We start from the raw sequence: 23,096 nt of genomic DNA, 5'->3' as shown, positions 1-23,096 counted from the left end.
CTGATGTTGGGGTGGAGATAGTTTGTTTATGTCACATGAGATTGAACTCGCCCAGTTTGAATTGTGGCATTTTCTTAGATCCAAAGAATAAAACTGGATGCCTGGTGGAGAGGATCTTTGCCTTCCGTCTCCATAAGCCCCCACACAGTTTTGGAAAATTATTCAAAATGGGCAGCTGCACTTTTTTTTGTATCCAGTCCTTCACAGAATACAACACAAACAATTTCCGTAGGTTCCATGTAAATGTTATGATACACTTTGGTGTCCTAGACACCAAAAATCCTTAGGATTCATAGATTGTGCATGGCAGATCAGTGAGTGTTGTCTTTGTGCTTGGAACAAAATCTGGCTGATCAGATAGATTGAATGAGACAGGATGAATCAGATAGAAATGTTTTGCACTTCACATGTAGTTTGGAAATGATTATTTTTATATTCATTTTGAACTTATCAAGTCAGCATGAATGTGATCTTGGAGGTAATTAAGCTCCGTCTGGCTTGATGAATTTACAGTAAAAAATTACACTTAATAACTAAAGTGTTGACACTTAATCTGTTGTTTAATAAATTCACTGAATAATATGTAGAGTAAAAGGGTAATATTTGATTTGAATAACTGTAAAAGTATAATTACCCAAATGCAGTGTTGTAATATGATTAGAAATATTTGTGTTTATCCTTTATTAGGTCAGTCGATCTTGCTATGGATCTCTGTGTCTTAAGCTTGCCTCATTAATGGAAAGATTTTGCCCTCTGCTGGTGTATAACAGCACAATCTCCTTTATGTTGATATGGCGCTGATTATGACTGTTGTTGAATGAGAAACAAGTTTTAATTTTGTTTTTAGTCTGGCTGTTTGCAGCTGTCATCTGTCCTGTTTTTTTGGGTTTTTTTTAAGATGAAGTTTTTCTGTTCATGACATTTTCTGTGTGTTGTACATATACACGTGTGTGTGTGTGTGTGTGTGTGTGTGTGCGTGTGTGTGTGCGTGCGTGTGTGTGTGCGTGTGTGTGTGTGTGTGCGCGCGCATGCGCGCAAATCCACCATACATAGAGCAAATGTTTATTTGACAAATTAAATGAAAAGCTTGTTGGTCACACTTTTGAGTTACTTGATTTAATTAATATAATGTTTAATCAGATTGTATGTAGATTAACGGTGTGGCTAGGTAAGATATTTTTTTAAGCTGGAGAGAACACTTAGACGTAAACAAGAGTGTGAAACGGAGAGCATAATAGCCAGTCTATGAGTGCAGTACTGGAAGTTCTGGGCCATGACACTGCCGTAGCCTTCAGACTGGGAGCAGACTATGACGTCTCTCCTCTCAATAATGGTCTTTCCACTGTAATGAGGACTGTATGGGAGAGAGCATGGACTGGATGTGTTGTGGATCCCATTCAAACACAAATGATTGACATTTTGCACCAAAGGTCAGACTCTTAGTCAGACTCTTAGTCAGCCTCCTATTTCACCACACCCATCAATGGACAGCCTCTGCTGGACTGTATGGCATTTGCTGTCCTCCTTTCCTTGCTGCCAGCTTTCTCACTTTTTTGTAAGGTCATAAATAATTAAAGATGTTATAAGGAGGCTATGGTATGCATGTCAAAATCTATGTACGTTATCAATAGCGGTACTTGCTCAGTAAACTAAAGTTATTCAGTCAGTAAGCGTGATATTATACGCTTCTAAACCCATTATAATGATTTGTGTGTAATTCTAGATGGTCATCATCCATCATATTTGTCGTATGTATTGTTTGTAATACTGTAATTCTTGTCGCCATTGTTTTCATTTATCACGCAGCGTGGTTTGATTTACTATACTGAAACGTCAGCAATAAAAATGTCACGTGATACACTGGCCCTGCCCCCCCATAGTTCCTTGTTTGGAAGCGCATTGTCCTGCAGAGTTGACGGTTTTTAATTTTGTGGTTATTGCTCGAGTGTATTTGAGAAAACTCTCAAAGCCAGAAAAATGAGCAAACGCAAAGCACCACAAGAAACGTTGAACGAGGGGATCACAGACTTTCTAATCGGTAAGATCCGCTATGACAGTACAGCTAACTTTGTTAGCCATTTTAGCTAGCTGACCAACATCCAGTATGAAAGGCAGTCTACCAACTGTAAATCTGTAATTACAGACGGCAACAACTTTCTGGTCATAATTTTATCTTTTTTGGTGATAAAAAAAAAGCCTGCCTTGCCTTATTTGCACCTGTGTTCTCAGATCACCCTTATCTGTAGTCCTATGCCTAGACTTGTCCTGATCAGCAGGCACTCAGCCGACACATTTAGAGCTATTGATATCTGTTAAATTAACCAAGTATCATTAAGTATATAAGCCGCTTTTGATACTTGTTCGCTTAACATAATGTCAGTCATCTTAACATCCGCTGATATATCTCAGAAGTGCTTCCTCATTGTTAGTCTTTTGTTTTATGAAAACTATTTTGGTTTAAATCCCCGTAGCTCGTTCACTCATTGGTTAGAATGCCGCTGGCGTTGACCGAGCTCTTTTGTCAGTACATCATCTTTGGTAATGAATTAGATCTGGTTTATAATTTGAACGGTACTTTTATTGAATCTGTAATGTCTTTAGCTGCTCTGGGGTTGTTTTCCCATTGAGGTTTGTTTGACTCAGATTCTGTCCCTCCTCCTTCCAGAATTGGCCAATTATGAGAAAAATGTCAACAGGGCTATCCACAAGTATAACGCATACAGGTCGGTTAACAGTTTCAAATGATCTGGAAGTATGTCAGATTACTTTCTGAAAAGATTCCTTATTACTTCAGTTGCAGTCTCATGGTTATTGATTGATTGAATGATTGATTGATTTAAAGATTGATTGATTGACTGATTGATTGATTTAGGAAAGCGGCTGCGGTGATTGGCAAATATCCACAGAAGATCAAAAGTGGTACGGAGGCTAAGAAACTGGTAAATGAACAGTTCTTTTCTGTATGGGTGTTGAAATGAAAAATTCCAAACTCTACACTATTCTGAGGTCATGGAAGGGTCAGTGACCCTCCTGAGAGCGGGCGAACGACATTTAATGATCTTTCTCTACCTGTAACTTTTAGGATGGGGTCGGTGCAAAAATTGCAGAGAAGATTGATGAATTTTTAGCCACTGGAAAACTGCGTAAACTGGAAAAGGTGATTAACGGGAACCATATCCATGGACTGAGACGGTTGTTTAAAGAAATAAACTCCATTGTTTTCCATAAGACATAACGGAGCTTTATTTGCCTTTTATAGATTCGCAGTGATGACACTAGCTCCTCAATCAACTTTTTAACCAGAGTGACTGGAATTGGGTCAGTGGCCTTACATTGTGTTTAACAGACATGTTTTTTCATTACACTTTACCATACAAACGCTGTGTTTGTTTGTCTCATTCTCTGGTTCTCTCCCTTCCTCTCTTACTCTCTCTAGCCCGGCTGCTGCCAGAAAGTTTTATGAAGAAGGAGTCAAGACTTTGGAAGGTTTGTTCACACATTGTTATATGTTCAGTCCTCCACTTAACAGTCAGTTTGATCCCTTTGCTTTCTCAAGTATGGAATGTTTTTTCTATATTTTACTTTTTTTTTTTTTAGATTTGAAAAAGATTGAACACAAACTCAACCATCATCAACAGATCGGTCTTAAGTAAGTGTGAATGTGTTTGAGAAATCCTTGCAACTTTTGTCAAATTCTGCTCTTTCAAAATGTTCTGCGATAGCCATATGTCACTTCTGTCTGTGTATTGCTGATATGAATTTGAGCTTTGTGACTACTCTAATAACGGCTTTGATTCTTTTTCTGTATTTAAAGGTATTTTGAAGAGTTTGAGAAGAGAATTCCTCGTTCTGAGATGCAGAAAATGGAGGTAAGAGTGGATCTGTGTGTTTGACATCCACATTTTGTTTTAGCTGAGGGAAAAAAAATATTTGAGCAACATGTTCTAGGTAGTTCACAATTTATATCTTTCTGTATTGTGTCTTACTGTTCTTTCTAACTTACGACAGAAAAGACAATATTAAAATTGAAGGGTTTTACACAAATGACCCAGTTGTAACATGATAGAAATAAAGACCTTGACATGTTGCAGAGTCCCGAAGTACTATGCTTTGTTGGTTGAAGAGATAAGATTGACAGGCTGGATTTCAGTGTGTTGACTGAGTAGTTGAAATGGATGCGTTGCTTCGGTCAGGCTCTGATACAGAAGGAGCTAGAGAAAGTGGACACAGAGTACATTGGCACCATCTGTGGGAGCTACAGGAGAGGTCAGAGCAATTACACAGTTCTAATTGATTGATTAGAATTCAATGACACGTTATTCATATTATACAAGTATAACGTTAAAAAAATATCTTAGTCTCACAACGCTTTTGAATGATAACGTGTAATTAATTACTGTTAAGGACTGTGTATAACAGGTTGCTCTCTTCATTCTCGTTATCAGGTGCAGAGTCGAGTGGTGATATTGATATCCTTCTGACCCATCCAGACTACACCTCACAGTCTGAGAAACAGGTATACGGAACCAACAAGACTAAACAGATTCCACTGTACATAGTGTCAAAGTGAATATAAATTGACACTTTGATTTACTAGTGTCTGGTGCAATGACAGGGCAGGCAGTATTTCATTTATATATTTCAGTCTTTCCTCATGTGCAGTGCCGAGTGGTGGTCTCACTGGATTTGTTTTACTGTGACTTGTCTTTCTCTCGATCTTTGACTGTTTAGCCAAAGCTTCTTCATGCTGTTGTGGATCACTTGGAGTCCATAGGCTTTGTCACAGACACCCTTTCCAAAGGAGACACCAAGTACATGGTAAGAATGATCCCCCTACCCCCTTCCCCTCCTCCATCAATTTTTACACATAGTTTAGAGTGGAAGTGTGAATGTTTTCTTTGTTTGTCATTTCCCAGGGTGTGTGTCAGGTGCAGAAAGGAGAGGATGAAGAGGAGGACTATTTTCATCGTCGCATTGACATCAGGTTTGAACAAGTGTGACCTTTTCACATTTGCCCTCGACTGCCATAGCAGTCAGCTCATTCTCCCTCGTGCTTCTGGATTCGCTGCAATATTCTTTATATGTACGGAGAGTAATTATTAATGTTCTCTCTCTTTCTATCTATTTGTAGGCTTATCCCAAAGGATCAATATTACTGTGGTGTGCTGTACTTCACTGGTAGTGACGTATTCAACAAGAACATGAGAGCTCATGCATTAGAGAAAGGCTTTACCCTCAACGAGTACACCATTCGTCCAATAGGGGTCACCGGTGAGCACTAATGAAATATTCAAATAGAGATATTTTTAAGTAGACGTGGGATATGACAGGAGATACAAGCCTGTTTTCCCCTGGATGATATATTCTAATGTCAGCTGTTGTGTTGTACATGTTTTTTTTGTGATAATCCGTTCAAGGATGTTGTTGCCGTAGTAACCGTTTTCTGTGCTGTTGTAGGTATGCCAGGGGAGCCGTTGCCGGTTGATAGTGAAAAGGACATTTTTGACTATATCCAGTGGAAATACAGAGAGCCGAAGGACCGCAGCGAGTGAAACAGTGATGGGGGACTCTAACATAAAGCAAATTCAGACCTTACATAAGTGTGTGTGCGTGTGTGAGTGCGCTTTATATATACATACATACAGTATGTATATATCTTCAAATAGGTCATGATTGTGCTTTTTACTGAGGATAGAGACATATAAAGGGAAAAAGGAGACAATGTGTTTTTTATTTATAAGTGCCGAGGACATTTTATTAGAATTAGTCATAAAGCCATCTTAAAGAACACTTACCTTACTATAGTGTTTCATACACTGAAATAATACGCAGAAAGGGTTTTCAATGATTGGACAATTCTCTGCACTGACATCACAGCTGACATCAAATTAGATGGTCAGTTACTCAATATTAGCAGATTATGCATGTTATGTAATAAGAGAACAGATCTTCTATCAGCATTCTATAAGGAGCTGAGATGGTGCTTCAGGATTTGTTGCCAAAGGGTTCCTTGGCAGAAGTATCACTAAAGTATTTATAGCTTTTTTTTGTTTCTGTTTGATACTGAATGACTCAATGTAAGTTCACTTGACTTCATAAAACAGGATGTGAACAGGGCTAAGGCAGGGGAGTAATCTAAGTTATGTGTACATGGTGAAGTCATATATTATTCAAGGTAGTGAAGTTTCTTCTTCAAAGACTTTGGTGCTTACTGTATTGTGATTAAATGCAGGTGTGCTGGACAATGTGTTTTATTCTCTGACAAAACAAGAAACTGTGACCCTCTCAACTTTTATTACATGTACTTTCTTTAATTTTTATTTTCTTTGCATCTGTGTTGAATGGGATTTGCATTTTGGAATTATTGTATTTAAAAATATAAAACTGTATTCAGTCAACAAATTATGTAATGGAATTATCAACTGGTTTGTGAGAGAGGAAACATAATGGATTTCAGGATTTCCAAAAGAAATTTTTAAATGGAAAAAAAACAACATGCATTTATCATGTGCTTCTCTGTGAAGTCAATGAATGTGGAAAATTAAAAAGGTTTTTGAAGGGGTCTCTCTTTTTTTTTTCCTAAGGGAAAATACGCGTGCCAATCCAGGTTGCAACGTTCGATATTTTTGTCTTTATGTTCGTGCGCCATATAAGTATTCAACAGTCTTACCAGTGCATCACAACTTAACACATATCAGGCAAGACTATTAGTCCCACTTGTACACATAACTTTTAGATTATTACCCTTCCCTCGCATCCTTTCAGTGATCTTACCCTAAATTTTGACAACTGCATCATCTCTCAAAACTCTACAGCACAAAACCTTGGTGTGATTTTTGACTTTAGTTTCTCGCTAGTCACTCATATCAAAAACACAACCAAAACTGCCTTTTATGACCTTCGTAATATCGCTAAAATTAGGCCCTTTTTAAGCATGGCTGATGCAGAGACCATTGTTCACGCTTTCGTCACGTCTCCCCTCGATTACTGAAATGTTCTGTACTCTGGCCTGCCAGCATTCTGACCAGACCTAGGAAGTTTGATCACATTACACCTGTCCTGGCTTCCCTTCATTGGCTCCCAATTCATGCAAGGGCAGATTTTAAGGTTCTCTTACTAACATATAGAATTTTACATGGACTTGCGCCTTCCTACATGTCTGACTTAATTACACCCTGTAACCCCCCACCCTCCTCGCACCCTGCGCTCTCAAGATTCTGGACTATTAGTCGTTCCAAGAGTTAAAAAGAAATCCGCTGGCAACCGAGCCTTTTCCTACCGCTCCCCCTTTCTCCATACCTTTAAAACCAGACTAAAGACTTATCTATTTTCTCGAACTTATGGATAATATAATTTTCATTTGACTTTGTTATAGACATGTAAAGCCCTTTGAGACTATAAATAGTGATATCGGGCTCTGAATAAACTTATATTATTATCATTATTATTATTATTAATTTTATTATTACTGAGGTCAGCAATTCTCGCATACCTCATACTCGTGGTCACAGTATGTAGCTTGGAACCAGTGCAGTGATGAAAACTTGTTTTTCAAAGTTTTTGCAAATGTCCATGTCGCGCATCTGTGGTCGGGGTTTTCCAGATGCTGACAAGCAAGAAATTTAAGTCGGCAACAGAACAGAATCGGTAGATCTCGCTGAAATACTCCCGTTGCCCCAGTCACAGGACATGCACAAATTCACCAGGGTCGAACCAAGTCAGCGCAAATTTATCTGTTTCTGTTTCTCTTTGTAAGACTCAAGTGATATTTATAACATGAATAAGCATTATGAGATTAAAGAAACAAGGCTTATCAGACAAAGTCTTCCAATTCTTATGGGATTTCATCAACACATTTCGAGACGTACGCCTTAAACACTAGCAAAATTCTTCTACCGAGTGGCAACCACTGGATACTGTTGTTATGGAAACTGCATAGCGTCTAAACGCAAGGCATTATGGTTTGAAATAAAATGCTGGAAGAAATACCAGAGACACACTGAGGAATCTAACCAATCGTAGATCTCTGTAGATCGTCTATAACCAATGGGCTAGAAGACCGATAGGCTTCTGCGCCAGTTACACACCCACATTACTCTTGATCAACCACTTAGCGGGAGTTGCTTCCAAACGACCAAGAGTTGCAGAGCTACTAGAAGAGAGCAAACGCTTAAAAATCAGGTAAATATGTTGTCAGTAATATTGTGTATTGAATATTATGCATACTCTTACAGTTACTTTCTTGAATAACAAGAGAACTTTTCCTTATTTGAATGAATGGAAAAGTTTGGTGTTTATATATGAAGTGTGGAAGCAACTGATGTGTTGTCAAATGGAAACCTAACAAGCCATCTTATTCTGTTCCATAATTAAACCTGCTGTGAGCAAGTTACCTTTTTTTTTTTTTAGATTTGATACTAGCCTTACACTTACTGTTTCCAAAACAGATGGGTCTCTTAACGAAACTGCGTAGCAAGCAAACTTATCAATTAACGCCTACTTTAACGATGAGGGGCGATGAGTGTGTTACTCTGTAGAATTTTCACACAGTTGTGATCGTTTTAACGGAACAATTGCATCAAGTTTAATGTGAGGTGGCTTCCTTAACCGTTAGTAGTATTCAATAGGTGACCAATCGGTGGTTAACCGTACACATCTTCAGGTACACTACATATTGTATCTGATTAGTTGAATATGAGTTGTGGTGTGGATCCTCATTGGAAACAAACCGATCTGAATTGTATTTTAGGTATTGTAAAAATAGCTCCCCACCTAAGCATGAGAGCGTAGCGAGACCATTGAGATGTCCATAGAAACCACGTTAATAGCGGTAGGCATAGAAGGCTACGTGATGGGGGAAGATTATTATGCAACAAAGATGGAATAAAGGCTCTCCAGCATCGCATGTGCTCGTGTTATGTAACTGCTGCTGCTTGCACAGTGGCCGCTGCTTGGAAGCTGGTGCATTTGGGAAGATGCTGCCAGGAACGGCCGTTGACTAGTCAGGAGGTCCCTTAAACACGTCTAGTGGCGTTTTTAGTCAAATGTATCGTGCGATAACAGTGGAATGTTTTTTTTTTCTTGAGACCAAGCAAGTTTAAATTAGAGCAATATACAGAGAAACAACCGACAAAGGCCGTAGTTGTTAGGTAAAACAGTGCGCATTCAGATCGTGTGTTTTTGACATCATCTGTGCTTGTCCTTGCAGAGCAGTCATGTCTGATCGTAAAGCAGTGATCAAAAATGCGGACATGTCCGAGGAGATGCAGCAGGATGCTGTCGAGTGTGCCACTCAGGCTCTGGAGAAATACAACATTGAGAAGGACATTGCCGCTTACATCAAGAAGGCAAGACAACTTTCACACCCAGACATAGTACACGCACACACAGACTGTATCAGAAACGCCTATATCATCAAGAGAGCTTAACGACAGCAAGCGAGGAGACGTGAGATTGTGCAACCAGAGCAGGGCGATACTGTGTTTTCCTATGACTTGCAAGCTACACACCTTAATGCACCCATTGTATTTCTTGGGAAAATGGGTTTACCGTGTCCGTGAACCGGTAATGAGGAATAATTGTTTTAAACATCAGTGAGTCACTACGAAATAATTATAACAGCATGTGTAAAATCAGCCACTAAATCTCCTCTATGTATCAACATGTTCTCTCTCTCTCCCTCTCTCTCTCTCTCTCACCAGGAGTTTGACAAAAAGTACAACCCAACTTGGCACTGCATCGTTGGCAGGAACTTTGGCAGCTATGTGACCCACGAAACCAAACATTTCATCTATTTCTACTTGGGCCAAGTGGCTATTCTGCTTTTCAAGTCTGGCTGAAGCACACAGCATGGTCTCAGCATTAATAACTGACCATTAAAAATACAGACTGACTACAGAAATGAAAGGCTAATCATTCCTGCTCTGGGACCTGCCTTCTCTCAGCTGCTTTTTAATTTTTTTTCTTTCCTTTTGTTCCTCTTTTTTTGTTTGTTTGTTTTTGAAATGACTTTGTAAGGGTTCGAAGAGACGTCTAAAAGAAACACGTTATTTATTTTCGTTTTCTATAAAACAGTTGAACGTTTTATGTCACTTCATTTTTTTTTTTTTGTAAATTAAAACGAAAATGGTCCGTTTGTCTGGGTGGATGCGAAGAGTTTATTTGTTATTTCAAGCACGGGGCGGGTGCCCTTGGCGTGATGCGAAACAGTCCAGCTTTTTTTTGTTGTTGTTCTTTCTAGAAGATGTCAATTGAAGACATGTTATGTCACTACAGGCTTGAGTGAATCTGTGGAGAGATGCACACAATGGCTGGGTCACCCTTTTAGTGTCATGAGAGTGCCCGCGTGTAAGACAGAAGCTCAATAAATGGACGATTGTTGTGTTGATTTTATAGAAAATCTGTGTGATTTTTCAAGTCTTGTCAATGAAGCCGACTCCTCGTAATTCATTTTGGATCCACTCAGGTTTAAGAGCAGATCATTAATACAGCTTCCTTCAGTTATGACAGTCTTTACTGTCAGACAGGCAATGACATCAGAATGAAGAGATGCAAGCTAATGTTCAATGAATGGAATAGTTGCAGTGTGACACATTGTTCACTCTAGATGATGCGGTGATCTCACAAACTGTTCAAACATTTAGGCCAATTAGTGCTGCAGCTTACTCAGTAGTATCGCCGACAGTCTAGTTCAATTCCTATTGATATTTACTTGTAGGACACTGGACCTCTACTTTTCATCACTTCAATAGTACTGAAAATGAGCACTGGATTGTTCAGATCTTCAGCACATCTAAACCACCCACACAAATAATCTGAAGTCAATACAATAATGTGACGTGAACAGCGAGTTCAAATCATTGGGAAGATTTTAAAATCACAATGCCAAATCTCATTTCTTCACCTTCGTACTTCTGAAACAGAAAACTCTAGGGAAATACAACAGCCAAATCCTTGGATCCAAGTCCTTGGCAAAAGAGTTCAAATGACGCAGGAACCAAGACACTTCAGACATTATGTTTTACTATGGGCATACCTTTAACGCGCCAAATGAACACTGCATATACAGCATCTCTACGTGTGGACCCTTTCGTTTTCAAAGCCGGCCCCAGTGTAAACACACATACACACACTCACACACATACAAAAAAGCACGCGAGACTAGAGTAGGTGGACTTAAAGTGTCGTTTTTATTATATTTTCTTTAGAAAACCAGTTTGTGGGGGTAAACTCCATTACCCAGAGAGAACATGGAGCGGAGGTAACCCTTGAGCTGAGGGACCTTCTTAATGAGGGGGAGGAGCTGGGAGTCCACTGTCTTCTGGTCCTCCTTACGCTGCTCTGTCAACTGGTATTTCTGCGGAGAGAAAGAGGACGCACAACTCAGCTCATGCACTTAATTGCACAAAGTCTGAAAACTGAGAGGGAAGGAGGTCTACACAAACCTCAACACAAATTCAGAAAAAACAAACAAAAAAAACCAAACACACACACACATGACCTTGTGTAGAACAGAGAGGCCAAACATCTTACCTCTTTCTCGGTGTCGAAGATCTCTCCCTCCTGGTGCTTGGGTCTCCTCAGCTTCTTCTTCTTGAAGTAAGCGTCGGTCAGGTTCTTGGGGATCTTCATGCTGGAGATGTCCACCTTGGTGGCTGTTGCGATGACGAACTTCTGGTGAGCTCTACGCAGAGGTACTCTGTTTATCGCCAGTGGACCTGCAAGGAAGAGAGAGAGAGAGAGAGAGAGGGACTTAAAATCTATTTACATAACTTTAATCAAACGCCTCCACAGTGTAAACCATGTTGTTTAAAACAACGCTTCATCAAATCCCGGTTCGGTCCGCGCTGGCGGGACGTCCAAGTATGTACACGTCGCCATGGTACAGACACATAACACACCCCTTTAATTAATAAATATTTTAGTCTTTAGTCACCAAATGACATTTGCCATGGTTGTTCTGGGCAGGACGCGCCGAGTCTGAGGCATGAATTCATTTTTGTTAATCTAATCCTAATCTCTTCTAATCCTGCCAAGCTTTTTTTTGGGACCCCGCCACATTCACCGCCGGTGCAGGTGAGGTTATTTGCTCCCCTCACCGGGACGGTCCAGGTTGACGGGAAATGAATTTCAGACGCACGTCTCCATGAAAAGCACTTACCGGTGACCAGCAGGAGGCCGCTAGACAGCTGCTTGAGGAAGACCACGCGCTGGAAGAGAGAGAATGAGAGAGAGAGAGAATGCAGTCTTAGTAACTAGGCAGGACTTTACGCTCTCCCAACTAAACAAGAGAGTAACCACAACAGAACGTCAACACACTGTCACACAGTACACAAGCCTGATTTATCAGTCGCCTAGCTAAATGACAGGCCTGTAAAAATGAGTTCACTGCATTTATCTAAACCAACTGGGATTGGTGCATGAATCCCTCTCAATAGTCCTTCATAAAACCCCACATGCAGGCCCTCACACACACACACACAGACTTGATTCTGGTGTGTGTAGGCGGTGAGGAATTCGTGAGATCACCTTTGAGGTTCAACGAGTTTGCCTGCCAAAGGAGAGCCAATACCAGTGTTGGAAGCCAATAACAGAGTTGGAAGTCGACCAGTACGTGTGCATTTGTAAGATATATACGCGTATGGCACAGAACAATACAAATCTCTGAGCGTGTGTGTATATTCTGAATTAAGGCGAGTGTGAGCGGATGACTGGCTGTACTGCACTCATCCACAGCTCTGTGTGTCAGCTGTCGTGTTTTAGTGCCATCGTGGTGCACGTTAAGGAAAACAGAAGGGGCAGTGTGTGTGTGTATATTCTCGTCTGCAGTCAGTACACAGTAACGTCAGTAAAGACCTGGACTGAAGTTATGCAAAGCACCATCCGATTATTAACCAGTTACAGTCTGTGTGGCAGAGAGTCTGTTACATGCGCGGCGGTAGAGATTTTGCGCGCGCGCGTGTGTGTGTATATACCTTTCCGCGGTGGCGTCCGGTCAGCAGGATGAGCACGGTGCCAGGGGTGATGGAGGAGCGCAGTTTCCTTCTGTGCTGACTGAAGGGTTTCTTCCCGTGGCTGCGCAGCTTCAGGGGGACGTCCTCTGTGGGGTAGTACCGGGGCTGCGGGGGGGGGGGGGGACAAAGAGGGGAAACGACGTTCAGAGCGACCGCTTAACGGGACCGAACCGCACGCGGAAGTACGTTTCTTTACACACCAAATGCGAGCCCGCGAGCCCAGGCCGACAACCCGGGACCGAACCCCCCCGACCGCGTCCCACACTCACCATCTTGCGAAGCTGGACCACACGAGTGCCTCCGTTTTTGTCTCCGCCGACAGTTTTGGTGACTGTGGTGGGTGCCCTCTCCTTCAGCTTCTTCTCAATCTAACAGAAGGAAGGGGAAAAAAAAAAAACTTCATGAAGTGGCTTTTCAAGAGGACCAAATCAGCTTTTGCAACACAATAAGTGCACCACAAGATGTGACCTGAAGTTTGAATAAGCAACTTTGAAATAATGATTATGAGGCACCATTCTGTTTGCATATTCTGTCCCCCTTTTAAGGACGGGGGGGAAGTGTTGCTTGATGTCCGTTTACCAACCTTGGTCACGGGTGCCTTGGTCTTCCTCTTGTACATGGCACGGCGGGCAAACATGGCAGAGCGGGAGTAGCGGCCGATGCCCCGTGCCAGGACGGGGTTACGGCTGCCATGCTTTTTGCGGGCAACCTTCTTCTTATCACCCTCGGCCATCTGCGGGACAGGGGAAAGATGAAAACAGATCAGTACTTGAGATGGAAGGTCACAGCGGCTTAATGTTACATGTCATCAACACAATATAAATTTCCATTCCACTTAAGTTGTGTGACAACTGCATGAGAAACTACATAATACTGATCGCTGCCTCTGAATAATTTCAGGACATAGCATTTTTGCAAACGCTGAATAGTCCAGACAGGTTACACTGGGACCATTAGCAGGAACGTCTTCATCTGGATGGCTATAGAAAAAGCAAAACATGTTCTCGCCAACATCAGATACCTAACATTCCACATTTCATAAGGTTGGTAACAACTGAAGCCCAGTAATGCTTACATAATGTTAAAAATTTCCTAATCGAATAGGTCCTGAAAAATGGAACTGAGCGTACTGTATATTTGGGATAGTTGCGCTGCTAACCACTAGCGCTAACATTATGGACAGCGCTGGACAGCTAGCCAAGTATACTACCACAACAGGTTAACGAAACCAAATAATTAAGAACATAAGTGTAAAAAATATTCTGGCGTCTGTCCACAATGTCTGGAGTACTCCGTTTAAACCACAGCACAACGTGTATACCACCTAATGCTAAAACAGCAACTAGCATCAGGCCGTATAATGACAAACGTGACCAGCGCAAATACTTGTAGCTTACTTAGCTAGGCAATAACGATCAAGCTAAACTGAAATATATAAATAAACGAGAAAATATGAAAGAGAAAGAATACATTAAGTGGTCCTGAAAATGCAACACAGCAAGAAGTCGTCCAAACGGCACACAAATGTCAATTATAATGTCACGTTTCAGCAGCTAATATATAAACGAGAACCAACGTGCAGGCAGGAGAGCGACTAAAACCTACCGGGGTAGGTTCAAAATTCTACCCCAGTATATATACGGCAAGAGTGAAAATATTGAGGAAAAAACTTCACATATCTCAAGTTAAACAGTGTTTCAAACATATTTATATATTATAACATCCGAAATGTTAATCCTTTCCAACAGATGATAGCAGATTACATTTCGCATAAGAAGAAGTAGAATCCATTATTACCTTCAACTAGGAAAAAAAGGCCGACATACGGGTATTTGACGTATATATAGTCGTGACGTAAATGCGCATTGTCTTCTTCTTTGATTGTCTAATGCGGAACGTACGAAGTGCACAGACAGTTCTCCCTCTACTGGACGATGTCGCCATTGCAATAACATATTTCATAAACTTGGACGTTTGAGGAGGGGTCAAGTTGACATACATCACATAAATAAACAGGCTGTCTGGCATCACAAAGCAAGAATTTAACAACAACAACAAAAAAAAACTGACGCAGCACTTAAGCTACATTTTTAAGACTTTGTTTCTTTCACCCGAATCTAACTAGCTACTTCTCTAACCCCGAAATAGTGTCTTTAACCGTTAAAAACTAGATAAAGGTTTATAAAGGTTACGGATTTATACAGGAGGATTTATAAAGCATAAACAAAGTGGCTCCCTGAGCTGCCACTCAAGGTGTGATATTATGGGCTTTTTCTGAGTGAACATCGAGGGCCATAATATACAGTTAATGCAGATATAAAGAATCATGAGTGAAGCTGAGGAATAATTGATAAATAACTGACAAATAACTTAATATCAATTTATTGATTGATTTATGTACATTTTCATATATATGATGTTTAAGCCATAAATCTTGTAGTGAGAATTTGAACCGGTTTGTTCATCAAAATTTTATTGAGAGATGATTCCTTACAAAAAAAAAAGCTGTTCACAGCCAGTCAAAGTTACAGTTTTCACTTAGACCCTGCTATAAGAGAATCTGAATCAGTTGAATCAAAATTTTATTGAGAGATGATTCCTTACAAAAAAAGCTGTTCAAAGCCAGTCAAAGTTACAGTTTTCACTTAGACCCTGGTATAAGAGCGGACATAACATTGTCGGGCTGGAGTGAAAATGCTTCAGACATAGGAGGACGTTTCACATGTCAGGTCAACCTGACCATAAGGCAGGAGAAGCACAGTACAGTGGGCTGCTAACTTAGGCACTGAGTGGTGGAGGTACAGGCAGGCACTTGACAGCTCCAATGCTCAGCCAATCAGAATGCTCATGACTCAAGCCCCTCCCACATCTTAACAAACCGCATCTTCAACAACACACAGTACATTCATGAGTTCTGTATCAAACTAATAACATATATATACGCAGTGACAAGACAGGAGTCATTATTATACAAAGAGAAACTATCCCTCAAAGTTTTCATGAACACCCTTGCCCATCATGTTTTTTTTTCCCTTATGTATTTATGGAGTGGAATAAATGCCATTGTCACTGGGGTGGCTTCAATGGCCCTCTAAAAGTGTGTGATTATGCGGGAGAGTGAGAAATCAGAGTGTGTGAAGGATGTTAAAATCTATATGTCATGAGATCTGAAGAAAAAAAAAACAACTCGCTACCCGTGTGTGACTGTGTTACTGAAAGTGTGTGTGAGTGTGTGAGATTGTAAGTTCGTGTGAGTGTGTTCGTCAGTGTGTGTTTTCAAGGATGATAGCGATGCCCTGTCCTCCACCGATACAGGCCGACCCCACTGCGTACTTCCCACCTCGTCGCCTAGCAACACACACACACACAAAAAAACAAACAGGTTACGCCACTTGACAATACAAAGAACGATTCAGTGACGATGCTGCAAATACAGAGTTCTGGGAACATAAGAGAATTACCGGCATTACTATCATATCTCTCCATCTATACATCTGACTGACAATATTTCAAAAATGGCATATACTGCATGGTATAGCACTGGATACCTAGTATGCTTGTTTGGTTTATGTATCAGACTTCGTTGGAGAATTACATTAATTGGTTTCACGGGCAGCCGTGGTCTAAAGGTTAGAGAACCGGGCTTGTGACTGGAGGGTTGCCAGTTCAATGCCCAGGCTGTGTGCCCTTGAGCAAGACACTTAACCCTAACGCTCCCCGGGCGCAGAGGAATGCTGCCCACTGCTCCTGCGTTGTGTGTGTTCACTACTGGTGTGATGGATGGGTTAAATGCAGAGACAAATTCACTGTTCACAGTGTCTGTGTGTGCAATCACGGAGAATTTACATTAAGCAAGGTTTCTTAGCAGAGGGCAACCTTCAGTAATCACCACAGATAAAAAAAAATTGGAGTATTCATTTTTAAATATTTACTTCTGAGGAAAACTCTAATGCCTTGCTTTGTGAGATATCCTTTCTGGTGTGATTTTCTGTGTGTTTACCTGAGTTCGTGGACAAGGTGTGCAGTGATGCGAGTTCCAGACGCTCCCAGTGGGTGTCCGATGGCGATGGCTCCCCCATTAACGTTACTCTTCTCGGGGTCCAGACCGAGAGCCTTGGCCACCGACAGGTACTGCGGAGCAAACGCCTCGTTCACCTGAGAGAAAAGGATTTAATACCATTATATTCAGCATTCAAAGTCAAAGAGATCATTCCTCTATAGGAAAAACTGTAACCAAACGAATTGTCATAAAAAAAGACATGAAAACATACCTCAACGAGATCCATGTCTTTCAGAGAGAGGCCTGCTTTTTTCAGCGCCTCTGTGATGGCAGGAACAGGGCCTGAACAGACAGAACAAAGCAGTTTGAGCAGGTCAGCGTACGTGCGCCTCACTGCAAATCATGGAACGACAGAGACGGGGACGGAGGTGGATGGCACCGTTGCTTACCGATGCCCATGATGCTAGGATCGCAGCCCGAGGCGTGATAGGCAACAATTCTGGCCAATGGGGTGAGGTTGTGTTGCTTTACGGCGTCCTCACTGGCTATCACCACGGCGGCGGCACCGTCAGACACGCCCTGCGGACAGACTTCACGGTTAGTCGTTAAGCGGGCCGAAAAAGATTAAAAACAACACTAAATAACAGAAAAAAAAGATCTATGTTCAGAAAAATAAAGCCAAAAAACCACTTTTTTTGGAATAGCCAGGCATACAGAGGTATGAGAGGTTCTCCTGCAGTGTGTGTAAATATCGCCAGCCTCTTTCCTCACAGAGTGAGCATTCTGCGTTTGTTTGCGTCCTGGTACTCACAGAGGCATTCGCAGCAGTGACTGTGCCTCCTTTTTTGAAGACAGGTGGCAGTTTCGCCATCTGCTCCAGGGTGGTCTGGGGACGCGGGTGCTCGTCGTGCGTCATTGGCACCTTGCCCTTTTTCGCCTTTACATCGATGGGCGCGATCTCGGCAGTGAAGTGCCCCCCCTCGTGAGCTACAGGATGGAGAGAGAGAGAGAGAGAGAGAGAGGTGAGAAAAATCTGTCTGTATGTGTGTGTGTGGGTGTAACACCATGCAGAGTGAACAGTGACCTGCTTTCCATCTCTGCTGGGTCTGGTGGGCGTACTGGTCGCAGTCCTCTCTGGTGATCTGGTATTTCTCTGCCAGGTTTTCCGCCGTGATGCCCATCGGAATCTTCACGTGCAAGTCCGTTAGCCCCGCCCACAGCGTGTCCTCCAGCTAATCCAAAAACAGGAGTTTATATGAGAAATCTATACAACAGCACACCCACCAGTTCTCCTAAAACTTCATCGGCGATGTGGATTTTGCAAATTATGATTATGATGATTATGAAATTATGATTGTTTTATAATAAATGATTTTCATACTTTTTTGCATGATCACAATTAAGATACAACCACTAGGAAGACATTTTCGCGACCAGTTCCTGCCTACAGGTCCCATGAGCCTCTACTAGAGGAAACAACTCTTCCAAACTCTATTCGATCCCGGTGCTGACTGTACCTTGAGGTCGAAGCCGAACTTGGTTCCGAAGCGAATGTTGCGCACGGCGTAGGGGGCCTGGCTCATGCTCTCTGAGCCTCCACACAGTGCCACCTCAGCCTCTCTCAGACAGATCTCCTACAAAACAAACAAACAAACAAACAAACAAACAACTGTTTACGCACAGTCCAACGCATGAAAACACAAAACAACAAAAACTCAAAAAGAGAAAAGCTGTATCCATCAAATTGAGAACCTAATTTTCTCGCAAGCAGAAAAATATCATTAGTTATTCACATGCCTTTGTGTGCAGACCTGCAATGGCTTTTATTATTACTCAAAAGCGTGTGTGTGTGTGTGTGTGTGTGTGTGTGTGTGTGTGAGTGTGCTCTCCCTAGTCAAGCTCTTGCCTGTGCTCCACTGATAATAGCCTGAAAGCCTGACCCACAGAGGCGGTTGACAGTCAGTGCAGGCACTGGGATGGGAACGCCACAACGCAGGCCTACGTGACGCGCAATGTAGGGAGCATCCGCAGAACTCTGAGAAAGGAGAAAGAGAGAAAGGGAGAGACAAGAAAAAAGAGAAAAGCACATGTGATTGGTTCTGCTTTGTGTACTTTTTGTTGGCAGCAGTCTCTCCTGAGCTGGCGATCTCTCGGGAGTTCTCACTGTTTGCCCAGGGTCACAGTGACATGAGCAGACGCAGAGAACACCAATCCAGAACCAGCAGTAATCTTCCAATGAGTCACACCTGATAGTATGACAGGGAGGCGTGACCCTACTACTCTCTGTGGATTAAATTAAAAACTAAATATTCTCATCATTTGAAAAGATTATGTGTAATTTGTCTTGGTAAGAGTTAGAAAAATTGTACATGTATATTTTGCATAAATATATTTTATATGTATGTATATTTTCTATTTTAGCTAAAGTGTTATCAAAATTCAGGACTGTAAAAAAAGGAGTGTGAAGTATTCCCACTGTACAAGATGTCCATGTAAGTCACTGTACACAATGTCCATTTAAGTCACCCAGAAAAACATCACATTATAACTGTCAGGTCAGGACTGGGGAGTCAGTAGCATGTGGTAAAGGTAACAGAGACAGGTGCTCACCTGCATGACGTTTCCCATAATAACAGTGTTGACCAGCTCTGGGGCCACATTCCCGGCGGCGAGCGCAGCTTTGGCGGCGTGTTCTGCCAGATCGGTGGCGCTGTGGTCTTTAAGGACACCGCCGTACGTACCAAACGGCGTCCGCGTGGCCGACACGATAAACACACCTGCAAAACGATCGAACAAAAGCCAGGGACAGGGAACAAAGGAATAAATCCGTGAATGGACGAGTGGATACACGAACTAAAGATGGATGGATTGGCGAGTGGATGAGAAATCAGAATGGATGGATGACTGAATAGATAGACTAGAGAGTGGGTAAATTAAAGGATGAACCTGTTGGATGGATGAAGGAAGAACATTTTGATGTTTGATTATTATGGTGTTACTATACCAGAGTCAATCAACGATTTGATTACAACAGTAATGATTAAAAATGATTGTACTTAACAGGTGTTCAGTGTTTGTTTATATAACTGTCTCTAAGCTGGTGAGGTAGTTTGTCAAATCTTAGCTTTCGTATTGAAAATATATGTTATTATACTTAACCAATTCAGTTTATTCTACTAGTTAAAAACAGCTGACATACTGTAGCCCAGTTGTCATGTACAGTGTAAGTCATAAAAGGTTACATGACATCTGTCACCTTTACCCTACTTTTCTATTCTCTGCTTACTTGTAATGCATCACACCCGTCAGACGAATACGAGTGAATGCCAGGAAGATTTCCATTCCTAAATATGTTATCCAATACTTTGTTTGAAATACACATCCCTTACTCCTCGGGATGAATGGATATTTTAATTAAGAGTCAACGTAACTTGTCTAATACATAAATCATTACCTTCAAGTTTTTCAAGAGATTTCTGAAAATGTGCACTTTTGTACATCAGAAATCGCTGGAAATTTTTTAACACTGAAAATGAATATACGTTCGAGGACGCGATTTTGCTTAAGTTTGAACAGAAGAATGGACATTTACGGAGGCTCCTACCAAGCTATTACCATTAGCGTCAGTCAAAGTTGGGGAACCCGAAATTTTAAACATGTAAGAAACTTTGGATTTTTTTGTAGCATGCAAAATGCGGAAAGGAATGTTTACCTCTTAATAGAGACATACTGGTGAACTCGCGTTAAGTTAACGAAGGTCGGCAACGTTAGCAGGTGACTACAACCTGTCCTCTGTGAGTTAGGCACTTTTGAACACTGACAATACCAGCCCCCCTCGACCTTTCACCTACATAGCGTTCATTTCAACAATCGCAAAACAACATTCAACAAAAATATTTCTCAAAATTAAATTTGGCATGTCTACCAATACAACGTCTAAATTCAGTATGATTCTGAAAAGGAAGTCACGGAAAAATGACATTTGGAACACAAAGCTAATTTATCATCAAAACAAAATGAAACTATTAATATTGACGAATGTGTGACCGAGCTACGTTAATGATACATTTACCTACACTTTCATCACATTGGACGACCGACATGAGTAAGGTTGCAGGGATGGCGGCACTTTGAGACAGCAGTATTACGACGTTTATGTTTTATCGTCTGTATTGAAAGACGAAAATGTCTGGGATCTTATCTCGTACCGTGGGTCAGTTGCTGCCAAGACAGCCTTTAGCGTCTTGGTAAGTCTTCGATGTATGTAAATAGTTGTGTAAGCAGGCTAATGTAATCCGTTCTCCTTAGCATTAGGTGCTACAGTATATACTTAGCGATCTGGTGACATTAACAGTGATGCAGATGCATTATGATTCACCCTAATCTTTTTTCCCTTTGTCTAATATTAAAAAAATACTGAAGTGCTCGTCATTTGTCTCTGTAACTGCAGCTCACTGGCATTGTACGGTACTCCTGTCAGAAGCAGTCATTGGTTTGCATCAGTGCTGTCACTGAAAACCTCCGTGCCGTTAAGGTCAGTACCTGTGCGAGTTGTTTTGTTCCAAAACATGTAATAATTAATCCAACAATAAAGCCCACCTACCTTTTAATGAAATCCTGACATGTAGACTATTTTTCAGTGTAATGTTGCTCTGTTATAGTGTTATAGAGCTGTTATAGAGTGCAATGTTATAGTCAAATATGAATTCTTTTGTCTGATATGAAGGGCGGTCACTGCGTCTCAGGGTTCATAATTAGATACTGATCAGATTTTTACCCAGTTGAATATTTTCAGTAATGTTCTTTTTAATGAAACACTGATGAGGACCAATGTTAGATCCATGATTTGATTCATGCATGCCGTGGTAACAGCAGATTATGAGACATACAGGAGGATGTTAAGATTGACTTGTCGTGTAGGCATTACTGTCTGTGTTTGGCTGAATATACAGAGGAACGTTTAGAAGTGGTGCTTTTATTGTGGAGTTTCCGTTCAGACTTAAGTGTTGAATCTTCATTCCTGGCTGCTTCCGCCTGTGCCTGAACAGAGCGGAGCCCAAGAAGAAGAAGAAGGTCGACCCACGCAGGGAGCAGATGGCCAAGGAGCGTCTGAAGAAGAAGCTGAAGAAGCTGGAGAAGGTGCCTCCTGAACTGATCCCCATAGAGGACTTCCTTACACCAGCCAAGTGCTTTGATGAGACCAGGTATGGAGATCTCATAGGATAAACGGTTAAAGATCCCTTTATGTGTTTGGATGAACTGTGACTTGATTCTTTCATGCCCATAGTGAGTTGAAACCTGATTTGATCTTCCATTCAATTCTGACGCTAAGCCATTTGCGTGTTGCCGCTACAGGGTCCGGAGCGCTCCCTCGTTGTCGTTTGAGGAGAGCGAGAGGAGAGCACTGTTGCTAAAGGAGTGGTCCCGTTACAAACACGCCCAGCATAAGGCAGAGAAGGCAGCTATAGAAGAGGCCATGGAGGCCCAGAGGCAGGCGCTGGAGGAGCTAAGGCTGGAGTCTGAGGAGCTTTACCAGGCTGCCATCAGACCGGATCCCGGCCTCTTCCCCTTCAAGCACCAGGGCCCCTGTCACACACCACCCGTATCCAACTACCAGGCACCCGAAGGCAAATACAACGACATCACCCGGGTCTACACGCAGTGAACTGCAGTTTGCGTGTTGTCTCCTCAGCAACAGTGGTTGATGGTCAAATTTCATGAGCCGCGTACGGTGCAGTTGAGTGTAAAACAGCTAATGCTGTGTTTCAGGGACAGTTTCTCATACCGAGTTATACATCTGTCAGTGGTTAAATCAAAAGACGCCTTTATATGTTAACTCATTTATGGAGCCTTGAAGCTGTGTAGTCTATGTATAACAAACAGCAAGCCCTTGTACACTAACATCTTCTGTAAACACGAGGTATCATGTTTGATTATATTCTACTCCTGTGTTCCATAACTGTCCACACTGTCTAAATTTTTTTTTTTTGTAATAAAACAAATTATTGTATTATTCTAAAAATGCACACAGATATTCTATGGACTGGTATATTAACATCTGTATTTTTTTTTTTATTGATATG

The 23,096-nt window shown here is 41.6% G+C and overlaps 5 protein-coding genes across 5 annotated transcripts; 3 read left to right on the top strand and 2 right to left on the bottom strand.

Moving 5' to 3' along the window:
* The first annotated feature begins 1,924 nt into the window (after nucleotides 1-1,924).
* Nucleotides 1,925-5,826, top strand: polb (polymerase (DNA directed), beta). The gene is made up of 14 exons (XM_030781679.1): nucleotides 1,925-2,038; nucleotides 2,666-2,723; nucleotides 2,873-2,939; nucleotides 3,083-3,157; nucleotides 3,260-3,318; nucleotides 3,437-3,486; nucleotides 3,598-3,649; nucleotides 3,815-3,869; nucleotides 4,194-4,266; nucleotides 4,446-4,516; nucleotides 4,732-4,818; nucleotides 4,917-4,984; nucleotides 5,132-5,271; nucleotides 5,458-5,826. Exons 1-14 carry the CDS (start codon nucleotides 1,978-1,980, stop codon nucleotides 5,550-5,552), a joined length of 1,011 nt encoding a protein of 336 aa, XP_030637539.1. The 5' UTR covers nucleotides 1,925-1,977; the 3' UTR covers nucleotides 5,553-5,826.
* Nucleotides 5,827-8,102: 2,276 nt separating this feature from the next.
* Nucleotides 8,103-10,066, top strand: dynll1 (dynein, light chain, LC8-type 1). Its single transcript, XM_030775223.1, has 3 exons — nucleotides 8,103-8,181; nucleotides 9,209-9,347; nucleotides 9,702-10,066. The coding sequence occupies exons 2-3, from the start codon at nucleotides 9,216-9,218 to the stop codon at nucleotides 9,837-9,839; spliced, it is 270 nt and encodes an 89-aa protein (XP_030631083.1). The 5' UTR covers nucleotides 8,103-8,181; nucleotides 9,209-9,215; the 3' UTR covers nucleotides 9,840-10,066.
* Nucleotides 10,067-11,166: 1,100 nt separating this feature from the next.
* rpl6 (ribosomal protein L6) lies at nucleotides 11,167-14,846 on the bottom strand. The gene is made up of 7 exons (XM_030772135.1): nucleotides 14,811-14,846; nucleotides 13,597-13,746; nucleotides 13,283-13,381; nucleotides 12,975-13,118; nucleotides 12,161-12,209; nucleotides 11,533-11,717; nucleotides 11,167-11,356 (listed from the first exon to the last, which is right to left on the bottom strand). Exons 2-7 carry the CDS (start codon nucleotides 13,744-13,746, stop codon nucleotides 11,204-11,206), a joined length of 780 nt encoding a protein of 259 aa, XP_030627995.1. The 5' UTR covers nucleotides 14,811-14,846; the 3' UTR covers nucleotides 11,167-11,203.
* A 1,385-nt stretch (nucleotides 14,847-16,231) lies between these two features.
* On the bottom strand, nucleotides 16,232-20,801 carry acaa2 (acetyl-CoA acyltransferase 2). Its single transcript, XM_030781964.1, has 10 exons — nucleotides 20,726-20,801; nucleotides 19,624-19,790; nucleotides 18,920-19,048; nucleotides 18,531-18,647; nucleotides 18,098-18,245; nucleotides 17,825-18,000; nucleotides 17,463-17,592; nucleotides 17,285-17,355; nucleotides 17,014-17,168; nucleotides 16,232-16,361 (listed from the first exon to the last, which is right to left on the bottom strand). Exons 1-10 carry the CDS (start codon nucleotides 20,739-20,741, stop codon nucleotides 16,277-16,279), a joined length of 1,194 nt encoding a protein of 397 aa, XP_030637824.1. The 5' UTR covers nucleotides 20,742-20,801; the 3' UTR covers nucleotides 16,232-16,276.
* A 318-nt stretch (nucleotides 20,802-21,119) lies between these two features.
* mrpl40 (mitochondrial ribosomal protein L40) lies at nucleotides 21,120-22,967 on the top strand. Its single transcript, XM_030782650.1, has 4 exons — nucleotides 21,120-21,260; nucleotides 21,464-21,547; nucleotides 22,062-22,217; nucleotides 22,369-22,967. Exons 1-4 carry the CDS (start codon nucleotides 21,199-21,201, stop codon nucleotides 22,676-22,678), a joined length of 612 nt encoding a protein of 203 aa, XP_030638510.1. The 5' UTR covers nucleotides 21,120-21,198; the 3' UTR covers nucleotides 22,679-22,967.
* The last annotated feature ends 129 nt before the right edge of the window (nucleotides 22,968-23,096 follow it).

Source organism: Chanos chanos, chromosome 1, assembly GCF_902362185.1.
Source record: "Chanos chanos chromosome 1, fChaCha1.1, whole genome shotgun sequence".
Taxonomy (NCBI): domain Eukaryota; kingdom Metazoa; phylum Chordata; class Actinopteri; order Gonorynchiformes; family Chanidae; genus Chanos; species Chanos chanos.
The sequence above is the reverse complement of the archived record's forward strand: the minus strand, read 5'-3'. Positions and strand labels throughout refer to the sequence as shown.